Below are 14,472 nucleotides of genomic sequence, written 5' to 3'. Positions count from 1 at the left end.
TTGCATCCAGCTGGAACATGTTTGACTGGTAAACACTTATAATAATTCTGTTTATTTTACTAAATCTATTCATGATATTCCAAGAAGTCCCTACACCTGATTTAACTTAACAGTTAATAAACAACTCCTTTATAAGGCTAAAGTGGTGTTTTGAGTAGGGACACACTGCACACTGTCCCCATCTCTATCATTTGTTTTGGTTATTTCCAATGCCTTAGTGGGTTCTTAGTTCTTTGGGCAGCTGCCAACCAGATTATCTGCATGCAGACCTTAGTGTTAAACAACTCGTGTATATTAGTTCAAGCATAAAAGCAATCCAACACAAATACAGGAAATGCTGAGCATTACAGCTGCTGTGGTTTGACCTGAAGAGCTTTCCTCCCAGGCAGCTTTTCCGGTGCTCTGATATGAACCCCAAATATCTATAGAAAAAAATGTGACTATGCAGTACAGAAAGATACCAGTCTTGCTGTTTTATGATCATCAGTATTCCCTGTGAATGGTACAGTGGCATAGTGGGTAACACTGCCGCCTCACAGCTCCAGTGTCCCAAGTTCAATTCTGAACTCTGGTTCACTGTCTGTACTGAGTTTTAAATGTTCTCCCCACATTTGCATGGGTTTCCTCCCATCTCCCAAAAACATGCAGGTAGGCAGATTAGCTACACTAAATTGCCCTTAGGTATGAATGAGTGTTTGAATTTGTGTGTGCATAGTGCCCTGTGATGGATTGGTGTCCCATCCAGGGTGTATTCCCACCTCATGCCCAGTGTCCTCCGGATGGACGATGACCCTGACCAGGATAAAGCAGTTACTGAAGATGAATGAATGAATATTTGCTGTCTTTTCAACAGTGATTTTTGTTTATTTCATATAAAACTATTGCAACTGATACCATGTTGCCATGATTATAGTAAGTTCCATCATACAAAATTTCACACAAGATTATTTATTTTATTTTTTTATTAAAGTGTAGAATAAGAAAAGGTCTAATTTGTTACATGTTGCTGATGCAAAATTGCTATGGGTGTAGAAAACCAGCTACACCTAGCATTTTCACTGGTGCGTTCTTCACAACTGCATTAATTGTATAAACATTCAGTGTTTAAAAGATGCTCACAGGTACACTTTATGTGCAGAGCAGTGATGGGCTAATTTAATAGTGAACACTGCACCCTTTTACAGGAATAAAATACTTGGGTTCCTTTTACCGAGTTTAAAATTTCGTATTTGAACAGGCTGGCCATTGAGTTCAGAGCCCAGAATGAACGGTGCAGCATGCCGAGAAGGTAAGATACTGACCTGAGCCGCCTCGGCTACACACTTCTACTTTACGTCTATCTAAGCCTCCTCACATTCTAATTCTGTAAGCAGGGATTGGCTCATTTCTGTGTTTTGTGATTTACAGCATGTCATTCACTTTCTCTTGACTTTGGCACGCCGCTGCTGCTCACGCCGGCGGTTCAGAATCTTTGTGCTGACTCTGAGTTTACGCATTCGCAAGGCTCTGATGCGGAGCTGCTCGTCCCGGGGGAGCTTCCCACCTTTGGCCAGGATCTGCTTGATGCGCTCTTGTGGTGTTCTCGTAAGGTTGAAGTCACAGATGGTGGCCTGTGGTTCTGAGCCTACAGAGCAGTGACGCATAGCAGGGAAGTAGCCCTCTGCCCACACAATCACCTTATACTCACCGGGGTTCAACAGGCGCCAGTAATCACCATCATTAGCTACATAGAGCAAGGAAACATGGAGAAATGTTAGTGCTTCTAATCATGTCGAGAGTTGCTTAGATTAGACACATTCACCAGTATGTTCAATAAGAGAACAATAGAAAATATTTAATGTGCATACCTGATCTAATGTCATGGTCCAGGTCCTCGATTTTAACAATAGCATTTGCAATACCCTGTTTAGTGTCTTTATCCCTGATCACACCTTTTATGCCTCTGTGCACCTGAAAGAGCCAGACAGGTCAGTACATATAGTCAGTAGCCCAGTATGGAGCAGTGGTGTAAGTGCAGTGTGTCAGGGAACAAAAAGAAACCGACCTGCTCCATATAGAGCAGAAGAGCCTCCTTGTTACTCTCCCATTCAACAGGAAGCTCACTGGCATGAGGGAATTTATCACACGACAACTCTACAGTCACCTCAAAGCAATTAGTGTGCAAGTAGCTGAAGTCATTCATGCCTGCAAACACAGGGACATTAAACTGGGGTGTTAAATGGTGAATGCTGTTGTAGATCATTATAATGTAATATTAAAACCGTGAATAAACACTATTTTAGCTGATGAATGTGTTTCCTTACTTCCTGGGACAGTGTGCCAGTCAGCTCCATTAATAATATTGTTATAACGCTGGAAGTCCTCATAATGACACATTCTGCGGTCAGGGTTGGCCATCACCAGATTGGAGGAGGCATAAACAGCTGCCAGCCAGCGAAAGAAGTCGTTATCTGCAGTAGGTGTGTCCTGACGGGGGATCCAGTCTCGCGTGCAGTCAAACGGGTAAGTGACCACCAGCTCTCCTCCATGCAGGTTAGCGCTCAGAACAAACGGAATGTCCTGCATCCAACTTATTACTGCTCGAGTCTCTGGAGCAACCTTACACACACAGAGATGTATGGGGAAAATGCATCGCATAATGAAAATGATTAAATATACTAAATATGTAACTGCTAAAGGAAGAGCAAGCAAGAAAGAAGTGTGTAAACTAAGTGTGTTAACTAAGATTTGGCCAGGCTTTAAGTCATAGTTAAAATCTTAGCGTTTGATTCATTTGCTAAAACAACAACTAATTATCGTACCTCAACAAAGGGATTTTGTGTGCTACTCCATGCTGTGTTGTACTTTCTCTGAAGTTATTTTTGTAGGAGGCCTCAGCACAGGGAGGTTCAGAAAGGAAGTGCTCACATTCTTTAAATATGTGTGTGACCCTGATCCCCCAGCGTGGGTTTGTGGCCTGCACACTTGTTTGTATTTCAGGGTTTAGCATACTCAAAAAATGAAAAATCCTCAACTTAATTTACTGCTTGATAGAAATGAAGCACTAAATCACTATAGGCTTTCACCTGTTATTGAAGTCAGATCTGATGCATTTTTACACACGGGTTGGGGCACATTCAATAGATAACAGACTGGTATTAGTGTTTTTATTTTCATTCTTGAACAATTAAAGTCCTTTAAACAGGATGAGGATTAACTGTGCATTAACCCGAAAAAAAAAAAAAAAAGACTCCAGTTGCATGTGCTGCCTCATCTACAGGTTACGTTAAATGAAAATTAAAGCAATTGCTTGGAGCCAAGTGGAGAATGTTGAGTGCAAATGAAGTTCAGTTGCTTAGTTTTATGAAAAGATAAAGCTGCCAATATAGTCTGCTTTTAAGATCCTGGGGTTATATTGGGTCATGGTACCATACCTCCCCACCTTCGGTTTATGTGAACGGTGAGTAGAGCTTGTGAAAATGTCATTTATATCAGAAACTAATGCACCTACATTGATTTGGGAGGAGTAGTACAAGAGGCATGGCATTAATAATCTGCCAGTGCTGGTAGCTCATTTTAATCGAAATAGTACACAAAGTCCAAACAATATTTCTTGAATGTTTTCTTGCATAGAGCCTTAAAAGTCAGGTCTCATTATTTTCTATGCTGTTTTGTTGATATAGCTTATCAATGTGTAGTTTTACTATGAAGTGTTCATTTCAACGAGCCAATCTATTTTTATGTGCATAAGAGGTTTGTATATACTAAATCCATGTGTTGGTTTAAAGGAACTTGTGCATGTAAAAAATAAAAATGTAATTTGTGCTGGTGCAAAACTAAATGAACATCAAGTTCCTTTTGTTAAATCAAATGGGTAAATAGTCATGTGTATTAATAACTGGGAACCTAACTGACCAATCAAAGGAGAGATCTTAGGAAAGAGTTCGGGTAGGACCTGTCAGTTTGGTGTTACCCATATATGTGAATGCAAAACACACCATGCCAAGAGGAAAGGAGATCTCACAGGACACCAAGATGAGGGTAATGAAAGCATATCAGTCAGGGGAAAGCTATAAAACTATCTCAGAAAGGTTTGAGCTCCATCAGTCCACTGTGAGGCAAATCATTTACAAATGGAAAGCATTTAACATGACAGCACCCATGCCTAGAAGTGGACGATCTTCCAAAATATCCCCAAGAGCTACAAGAAAAAATAATAAATCAGGTAAAAGCCATCCTGAACATAACATCTAGAGATTTTCAGACCTTCCTTGCTGCATGTCAGGTCACATGTGCATGCTTCAACGATAAGAACACTGGATGGAAATGGCATTCATGGGAGGGTTATCAGGAAGAAGTCTCTGCTTTCAAAAATAACCAAACTCCCTGCCTTCATTTTGCCAGAGAACACCTGGACAAACTTGAAAGTATGTACAAATCCATTCTCTGGACAGTCAGGTTCAAAATCGTGGTGTCTACCACCAAAAGAACCTTATCCCAACAGTCAGACATGGTGGTAGGAATTTCTAGGACTGGGGCTGTTTTTCCTCTTCTGGACCAGGACAGCTCCACATCATTAATAGAACCATGAATTCTAAAGTGTACCAGGAGATTCTTGAACAGAAAATCATGCCATTCAAAGCATTCAGGAGACAAAAGATTTGTATTTTGGATTGGCCCAGTCAAAGTCCTGACAGGAATCCAGTTAAGATGCTGTGGTAGGACCTGAAGGCAGGCAGTTCATGCCAGACACCCCTCAAACCTCACTCGGTTGGCTAAAATAATGACCTTTCAGGGTTCACAAACTTTCAAGCATCACTATAAATAGGTTCCTCAGTACTAACTACATACAACAACCTGAACTGGTTTACACATCATTATGCATGCAACATCATAACAGATCTACTGAGTGTCAAACAAAATTATATACCAGATAATTGTATTGCTGCTTATTAAGACAAATCTATATGTTAGCTTTTACATTACCTTCCTAGCTTAGCCCATTTATGTGAAGTTTAAATGACCAAGTATGATGACTCAGGACTTTACTGCTTTACTTAGCTGCTAAACTATTTTATTAATCTCACATTGCTCTTCTAGGTGGACCTGCTCAGCGCTCCAGTAAAAAATGCATCAGTGCTCTTTTTCATCCAGATCTTGTGAACCAGACTTTACAATATCTCTATACTTGATTTGAGCTTTTTTTCTGCATTACTATGAGAAATTTTTTTGTTAAATAATTAAATCTAGTAATGAAATCTAGTGCAGTTAAATCATCTCAAATAAATAATATGGTAGGTCCATAGGCAGGCCAAATGCGAAATTGTCATAGGCATATTCCATATGTATTACTTATTTTAAATAGTTTAAATATATTTAGAAATAAGACAAACACTAAAAAGGACAAACAGGTATAAGGACAGACAAAATTTTAAATACTCAATCAGACATCAAATCCAAATATATTATTATTATTACAGTATATTACTCAGAAATAACAGTTATATGTTATACATACTGTTGCTTCGGTTGTGGTGTAGTACTCTGGCATGGGGATGTAGTGGTTGCTGACTTTCTTTTTGTCTGTTGCCAGCTCCCGAGCATCCCACATGATGTTGTTGAGGTCGGGAAAGTTATGGTTCATATCAATGCCCTCAAAGCTGTAGCGACCTAAAGCCCAACCAGAAAGCTCAGACCCCTGAGACACACAAACCACACATTACAAAAATTGTAGTTCTGGAACAAGCAGGAGATCCTCAGATAAAAAGATTGTGGTCATAGCGCTGTGCAGAAAAACTTGATGGATGGATGGATGGATGGATGGATGGATAGATAGATAGATAGACAGACAGACAGACAGACAGACACTTGGTTGGTTCATTTGTCTCCTACCTGAGTATTTAGCACCCTTCATCTGACAGTTCATCATCTACAACTTGGTTTAATTATTATTATTATTATTAGTAGTAGTAGTAGTAATAGTATTTTAAACAAATTAATCATGTTTTTTCAGTTTTAACTTTTAGCTTTGCCTTTGGACATTTGTAATGTTAGCTATATAAATTGCTTCTACATGTAAAGCTGTATGCTATACAGTATCACTTTGCTTGACCATATTATCTAACATGAACTAGCTTAGGTTGGAGAAATAAAACTAACGATTAGCCTTTGTAATGTCTTCTGTTTCAAAATAAAATGCGAGCTTCAGTGTGTCCAGTCTGAACTAAGCAGCTACTCATTTTCATTTTCACAACATTGTTTGTTAAACATTATAAGCTATAAATACGTAGAAGGAGAGGAGCTGGTTAAAAAAACATTTAATTTAACAATAACATTTATCACAGGAGTGTGATACGTAGCCAGTTAAGCTAAGTAAAGCTGGTTATGCTTCCGTCTTGCTAAGATTTTGATAGATTAGTGGTCCAACTAAACTAGTTATTTTTAACCTGCTAGTCAGTCCATTCATTCATGAGTTAATCTCTGCAGAATCAGTTCTGGGTTCAGCATAACTGAGATAATGCTGCTAACTACTATACTATTGTTAGAACAGTGTAATGACAGCAATTATCCAAAGGAACCTCTGGGACATTAAACTGGGCCACAGACAGTTTTCCCTCCACTAACACACCAAATGCATCCCAAGAATGCCTTGCTTTGATCCAGTGTGTTAAATGAGGTAGAATGCTAGATCTGGCAGTGCAGGTAAATGAAGGTTGCTACCTGTCCAACACAACAATTTTCGGGAAAGGGCCGACACACTGTTTATCAATATTATAGGACATGTATGTACAAGGATGTACAAACCTTGAAATTATGCCATGATGCCTTGATAGCATAAGTAACGGTATACCATTCCCATTCCCTATCATGCTATCCTGTCCTACTGGAATACTATCACTTGTCAAGAAATAATTGTTAATGTATTGCAGCACACAATTCCATCATTATCATTAGATTTTACCTTCTCATATGCTGCCTCATATCCATCAGGGTTGAAGGATGGTAAAAGGTGAATACGTGTTTCTTTCACCAGCCGAACTACTCGCTGATTGCCTCGTTTGTACTCGTGGCAGAGGTACTGCATAAGGTTCAACACCAGTTCCCGACCCAAGGCCTCGTTTCCATGCATTCCAGCAACATAGCGGAACTCTGGCTCTCCTACATGTGTTACACAATTAAAGGATCAGCAGCCTGGAAATGTTCTCAACTGTGATGTGAAACTATGAAACATTTTGGGTACTGTTTAAAATGATCTTTTCTCTCAGAGTGAAGAAAAAAGATTCTCCTGTTTCCTAAAGAACATTCAGTGTCTTTCCTAACTCCTGAGTTTGTTTACTTTGGTCATAATGATAATAAAATACAGATGATGACAAAAATGTATCATATGCAAGCACTGCACATGACTAAAATCATCTTGCTCAGAAGTACATCATGTGTAATATCAATATCTGTATCTTGTAAGTGAGAGGCAAGGAATAGGCCTCTCTTATGTAAACACTATAATCTTAGTGCTGGTTACTAAGGAATGCATGTGTGGTCTGTTGCAGGAGCTTGTATATTTGCCACTAGGCTGCAGTATAATGTAGCACAGCTCTATAACAATTCAAATCAAATTACCCATAACAGCAAATGAAGTATGTAAAAACCATGTGTATATTGCAGGAATTTACATTTTGAAGGACAAAAAGCAGGCTGTCAAATCTCAGTATCACTCACCCAGTTCATGTTTTCCAGGATTGTCTGAAATCTCCATGACATAGAGTTTAAGCCCAGTGTAACTCTTTCCAATAGTGTAGATACGTGTAATATCAGGACACTCGTCACTCACTGCCTTCAGTAACTATGCAGAGAACAAGTGATTTCAGTTCACTGGTGTGAACGTATCTTAAAGCTTTTCAAGATTTCAAGAATATTAGCTCTAAATAAATAAAGGAATTCAAAATGCATATATGGAAGACCATATAGGAAAGAAACACTCTCACCTTTCTCATCTCAACATAATTATGGTGTCTAAAGTCTAACTTGTCGGTAGAAACCCTCTCTGACTCCCAGGTGTACTGGTTGTTAGGATCTATGTGCATACACACACACACACACACACACACAAATATAGGAGTTGCTAAAATGTATGAATATTAGTGTTGAATAATCTTTACCACTGCTGTGGTGGTGTAAAATTGAACCTGGCATGGGGCAACCCAGGATTTCAGCTCTAAGGCAGATAGTGCCGTTGGTGAACCAGCTCTGTGGGTTGATGCGAATGTACTGGGCCACTGTGGGTTCAGGGAACAGAGCCAGCACAGGAGTCTCCAGGTCCTGATTTCCCACAAACACCTATACAGAGATGTACATAAAATAACAGGTTGGCAGAACGAAGTCTGTGCTATTAGGTATAGATGCAGTATTCATAATCTTCAACTCACTGCTTCTTGTGATCCATTCATGCAGGGCTGCCATGTCACAGAGTCATTACTGAACTGCACCTTATACCGTGTGACCCAGTGCAAGCTGCACACACACACACATATACACAAACAAAATGTGTACAAGGTACAACACAAATAACTAAACTTGAGATATACAGACACTGTTATTGAGTATTGGTAATAGTGTGGATATTGGCTTAAAGTGCTTGACTGGTATGGATTCAGATTTGACATATGTTATGATCTGATTCAGTGATGTATTTTATGCTGTGAACACATGTGCTGTTGATTGACATGACACACATGTGAGCACAGAAAAGAGCCTGGCTTAAAGCACTCCAGCACCACCACTGATGTTTCACATGACTCAGCCAAATGAACTTTTGCCTCTAAAAAGGATGTCAATATCATTACTGAGCATTAGACAATCCTCAGAGCTCTGATATTAGTAAAAAAATGAATAATAGAAAAAGGCATTTTGATGCTAAACAAAAAGCCATATTTGACAAGCAATCTGGAAGGGAGTTCGTCTTGTGTTGAAGTAAGCAAGAAGTTCATACTGACCTCCAGATGGAGTTTCTTCCCTGCAGAATGACCCCAGTGAAGAGTGTTGGCCTGAGAGCATCCAACTGCAACCACTGCTCTTTATCCTCCATCTCAGCACACCATGCTCCGTCATACTCATCTCCGTCCTCTAGACCTGACTGTACACCAGTTATACTCATTTACCTCCTACATATTAACACGATTCAGTGTTATAGATGATCCCCGGACTACATACACTTATACTACACTTCACGCAGTGCCATACGCAGCACTTTTGAAAGAAAAAATAAGGAAACATTACGTAGTGTGGTGCATTGATTTCGTAAAGTCAGTAGTCTGCGCTGAACACACAAGCCTGTTAATATATGATTCATTTTCCAAAATCCCCATCACCATAAAAACCACACTTATGGAATGTTGGCTGACCTGTATGTTGAGGCGTCCTCGGTGGGGGCCTAACCCACTGCTCAATGATGACGAAGCCTGTAGCTGGTAATCAGACACTCTCAGAGACTCCAAACCCACTGGTGGACAGTCTATAGGGGGGTGGGAGACAGAGCAAAAGCAGACATGTAGAAAGGGAGAGAAAGGGAGTAAAGAGTGAGCCCTCGAGGCAGAAATAGGCAAACATTTAATCATTAGCTGGAAGAAGACTGTTACCGAGAACTTACTTACAGAGACAATTGAAGGGTTTTAATCTCTAATCTAGAAATGATTATATGTTTTTGAAGAAAGAGTGTCATTTATAAAATTGGTTTGAATATTTTTCCAATGAGACATAGATTTGAATGATTTCGTTTGGAGAAACCAATTAAACATACATTCTCTGAACGTGGAAGGATTTTTTTCTTGACTATGTGCAATGATACCTGACTCATGGAATGTGGTGTAAGACATGTTAGGGTTTCAGCAAACTAAAAAGTACTTTGGAATGAAGAGTGATGAACTGAAAAGAAGTAACAGGTTTCCAGATTCCAGTTCTTTAAAGTAGTTGAGCATACAGTATGTGACGAAATATTTTATACTGCAAAGTTTATATACACCACAACTCTATATGTTTTAAACACCCGATAATACATTCTATCTATTCAATACCCATCCAACAGCTTCCTGAATGTGTGGAATTACACTCAAGTCCAGAATGACATATAATGATATTTCTTAAAGGTGTAAAATTCTGTATAAAAAAACTTCTCAACAGCCACAGGTTGTTTTGTTTTGAACATGTTTTTGCTTGCAGAGTGGAAAGAAGATCCACTTCCTATTGTGCACGTACTCACTGCACAACATCTGTATGTTGTGGTATTGTGTAGCATGCCAAAAAGTCCTTTAATCATTACAGACTGTTATCGTGTAACAAGTTGTGTCAGTACTTTCATGAAAGCCTACTTGCAAATTATATGAATGCAGGTGAGCAGATATCACTGGTCCTTTCTGTGGAAAATCTCTCAACATCTGTTGTGTTCTCCAACATTGTCAACGGTCTCTGTACAACTTTCCGGGAAGCTTTTGCAAGACAGGTATGGGGGAAAAAAAATCTGGAAAACAAGCGTGCTTCTCTGTTTGGCTCTAAATCACAAAAGAAACTGTACATTCATGAGAGATACAGTCTGCTTAATAATCTGTAAACAGTATATAATAGGCAAGTTTTACACTAGTCATTTGTTCACAGATTCCTAATGCGTACCCAACAACAGATGAATAATCCAGTGTAAATCATTTGGATTAATTATATATTGCCCGACGTTCCACCATATCCTGGGTTCACCAAACAGTTTTAATAAAGTTCAGTGAACTTTTATATAACATATGAACTTTATTAAAACTGTTGGCTGAACAATGCATTCATGAGTACACACACACACACACACACACACAATGCATTCATGAGTGACTACTCATGAATGTAGTGTGTGTGTGTGTGTGTGTCTATGCACTGAACTTAATTAAAACTTTGTAAAGTATGCATTGTGTGTGTGTGTGTGCACTGAACTTTATTAAAACTGTTTGGTGAACCCAGGATATAGGGGTTCACTAGTGTGTGTGTGTGTGTGTGTGTGTGTGTGTGTGTATGCACCGAACTTAATTAAAACTTTGTAAAATATGCATTGTGTGTGTGTGTTTGTGTGTGCACTGAACTTTATTAAAACTGTTTGGTGAACCCAGGATATAGGGGTTCACTAGTGTGTGTGTGTGTGTTTGTGTGTGTGTATGCACCGAACTTAATTAAAACTTTGTAAAATATGCATTGTGTGTGTGTGTGTGTGTGTGTGTGCACTGAACTTTATTAAAACTGTTTGGTGAACCCAGGATATAGGGGTTCACCAGTGTGTGTGTGTGTGTGTGTGTGTGTGTGTGTATATATATATATATATATATATATATATATATATATATATATATATATATATATATATATATATATATATAGATAGATAGATACACACACACACACACACACACACATATGTACAATACAACATTTAATGACTGTAATTCATGTAATATGGTGCAGCCCTACTTTCCATCCCATCCCCAGAAGAAGGTGATTAAAGCTTTTCACTTGCCGGGTTTAGTTGTGTGTCCTGGGTCCGACTTTTCCTTCTGCACAGAATCCGGGATTTTCTGCTCTGTGTCCTCCACAGCAGGCGTCCTGGCGCGCGCCGGTACAGTGCCGTGATCTCTACTGTCAGTACGAGGAGTTGTTAAAAATAATTCGGTCTCATTAAAAGTCACACTGGTCCCATTGCTTTTTATGGTCTCGCTGTGGAAGGACGTAATGAGTGCAGAATACAGCAGCAGCAGCAGCAGCACTGGGGCCAGATGGGCGCACACACCTCGACCGAGCATTGTGTCTCTGCAGCAACTTCTCTGGCTCTCACAAGAACTTTAAATCCAAAAGACCTTAGAAGACCAGCCCAGTAACATAATACAGCTGTTACCGTAAAGTGTATAGTAGCTGACGTGATAGCTAATAAGACAAAACTTTTATTTATACCTTTTTGATTTTGATTTATTCACAATAGCTGTTTACTGGCTAAGACTAAAGCTGCATAGCTCCAGAAATATTAATATCACATGTGAAAAAAGTGAGGGGGTATTTCACCATGTTATTCCCTGAAATTTCAGTAAACACGTGACATATTGTAAATCACACACACACACAAAAATGCAAGGACAGAAAAATGAATCTTGTGGAAAAATAAAAACATGCATCACATGTGAAAAGTCTGCATGAGGAAAAAACATGTGAAACAACGTGTAAAGCTCCTGACCTTACTGTAAGGGACATGCTTATTGTTAGGATATTAAATTATAATTCAAGAGGAAGTGAGGTGCTAAAAGTAGCTGTATTAACTACCTGAGGGGGAATATATGATTTGGCTCAGATAGAAGGAAGTTTTTTAAACAGGTAACATGTACAATCTTGTGTCTTCCAATAACCATGCATGACTAACCAATCATATTTCTTATTTTATTTCATGAAGTAGAAGGAGAGTTCATATTATTGTGTTTCTAAATGAATGAGCAACACTCTGAAATTGAATATCAGTTTCATTGTCATTGTTAAACATGTAGACATTAACAAGAGCATGAAAAAAACACATATATCATTTTGTAAAGCTATCAGAATATGTAGTTTTCTTTGTGCTTAACAATAAAGACAGTGTTGGCTTTCTTACTCCCACTAGACTCAGCCACTGAAAAAGCCCACCCACTTTTTTCAGTTCCACGCTCTCCATCCAACCCTGTGTCCAAAGCCCCTCCTCCAAACACATACACACACTACAGTGCACTGGTAGCCTCATGTATCATTACAATCCAGAAAGCAGAAAGTACTATTGGATGTTTTGATCCAGCAGTTACAAAACTTGTTCCAGATACAGAAAGGCATACAATAACTAAATGTGTAGAATTACAATCAACTCCAGAATTACAGGTACCCTTAAAGAAATTTAAAAGCTTTAAAAACAGAATGACACCAACAGCCATATGTTTTGTCTTGAGAGTTACAGTCAGCTGCAGAATTAGTGTCACTCTTCATGAAAATGAATGTGAAATGCATGCTCAGTTGGGTTAAGGTCTGGTGATTGACTTGGCCAGTCTAAAGCCTTCCACTTTTTCCACTGATGAAGTCCTTTGTTGTGTTGGCAGTGTCTTATGGGTCATTGTCTTGCTGCATGATGAAGGTCTTCTCAATTAGATTGGATGCATTTCTCTGTAAATTGGCAGACAGAATGTTTCTGTAGACTTCTGAATTCATTCTGCTGCTACCATCATGAGTTACATCATCAATAAAGATTAATGAGCAAGTTCCAGAAGAAGCCTTGCAAGCTTAAGCCATGACACCTCCTCCACCATGCTTGAGCAATGAGCTTGTATGTTTTGGATCATGAGCAGATCCTTTCTTTCTCCAAACTTTCCATCATTTTGGTAGAGGTTAATCTTAGTTCCAGAATTTTTGTGGCTCATCTCTGTATTTCTTCACGATTTCCAATCTGACCTTCTGATTCTTATTGCTGATGAGTGGTTTGTATCTTGTGGTATGACCTCTATATTTCTGCTCTGAAGTTTTCTTCAAATGGTGGATTGTGACACTTTCACGCCTGCCCTGTGGAGGTTGTTGGTGATGTCATGAACTGTTGTTTTGGGTTTTTTTCTTCACAGCTCTCACAATGTTTGTTTCATCAGCTGCTGTTGTTTTCTTTGGCCAACCTGTTCAATGTCTGGTTGTTAGTACACCAGTGGTTACTTTCTTTTTCAGGACATTCTGAATTGTTGTATTGTCTATGCCCAATGCTTGTACAAAGGCTCTGAAAGATTTTCTCTCTTTTCTCAGCTTCAAAATGGCTTCCTTTTCTCCCACAGACAGCTCTCTGGTCTTCATGATGGTTTATTCTTTTTAACAACAAATGCAGTCTTCACAGGCGACACCCAGGGCGCGAGCCAAGATATTCAAAGCTATTAATTGTTTATACATTCAATCTAACATGGCACACCTGGGCAACAAGAGACACCTGCCAGTCACATGTTCCAATATTTTTGATCACTTGAAAAATGAGTGGGTTCAAACAAAAAATGCCATGGTCTATATTGTTTAACACATCTAGATATAAATATCAGGACATGAAAACTGAAATTCTGGTCTATATCTATATCTGATATATCTATCGGATCCTGTTTCTTTGGGGGTAGAAGTATGTAAAATCATTGTACATCAAAGAACTTTGAACACAGAAGATCACACTTTCAGAATTGCACAGTGTAGTTGATTCTTGGGGTTGTAAAGTTAAAAAAAAAAGAGATGCCACCTTCACAGCAAGCTGTTTGAAAAAAGAAGCCCTTCCTGATACCAAGCCACAACATACAGCTGCTGAACTTCGCCTTGCTTCTTTAGAATTGCAGCTGTTATTGTGTCTGTGGTCAGAAAGTCTAACATTTTAGCTGGTCACCATTAGTATGTTGAGCACTACATACAAGCAGAAATATGTTTTTTTGCAGTCCTTTGCCCAGTGATTAT

General features: G+C 39.0%; 1 protein-coding gene across 2 annotated transcripts; it reads right to left on the bottom strand.

Annotated features, from left to right (window-relative positions):
- Positions 1–944: 944 nt before the first annotated feature.
- cpxm1a (carboxypeptidase X (M14 family), member 1a) lies at positions 945–11,861 on the bottom strand. 2 transcript variants are annotated; one of them, XM_026944204.3, is made up of 13 exons: positions 11,519–11,861; positions 9,378–9,487; positions 8,970–9,109; positions 8,403–8,487; positions 8,163–8,313; positions 7,962–8,050; positions 7,696–7,819; positions 6,941–7,137; positions 5,498–5,677; positions 2,304–2,598; positions 2,045–2,184; positions 1,848–1,950; positions 945–1,723 (listed from the first exon to the last, which is right to left on the bottom strand). In XM_026944204.3, exons 1-13 carry the CDS (start codon positions 11,799–11,801, stop codon positions 1,416–1,418), a joined length of 2,205 nt encoding a protein of 734 aa, XP_026800005.1. In that variant the 5' UTR covers positions 11,802–11,861; the 3' UTR covers positions 945–1,415. The 2 variants fall into 2 exon arrangements, with proteins under 2 accessions (XP_026800005.1, XP_053088598.1); XM_053232623.1 differs by lacking the exon at positions 11,519–11,861 and adding an exon at positions 10,341–10,876.
- Between the last annotated feature and the right edge of the window lie 2,611 nt (positions 11,862–14,472).

This window comes from Pangasianodon hypophthalmus, chromosome 3 (assembly GCF_027358585.1).
Source record: "Pangasianodon hypophthalmus isolate fPanHyp1 chromosome 3, fPanHyp1.pri, whole genome shotgun sequence".
In the NCBI taxonomy this organism is placed as follows: Eukaryota; Metazoa; Chordata; class Actinopteri; order Siluriformes; family Pangasiidae; genus Pangasianodon; species Pangasianodon hypophthalmus.
This window is presented reverse-complemented; position numbering and strand designations above follow the sequence as displayed.

Coding starts and splice junctions, on each gene's coding strand:
- cpxm1a (XM_026944204.3), bottom strand. CDS start 11,801: ATGCTCGGTCGAGGTGTGTGCGCCCATCTGGCCCCAGTGCTGCTGCTG. Junction 8,051..8,162: donor CCTGGGTTGCCCCATGCCAG/GTTCAATTTTAC, acceptor GTATGCACATAG/ATCCTAACAACCAGTACACC. Junction 1,724..1,847: donor GGACCATGACATTAGATCAG/GTATGCACATTA, acceptor TGCTCTATGTAG/CTAATGATGGTGATTACTGG.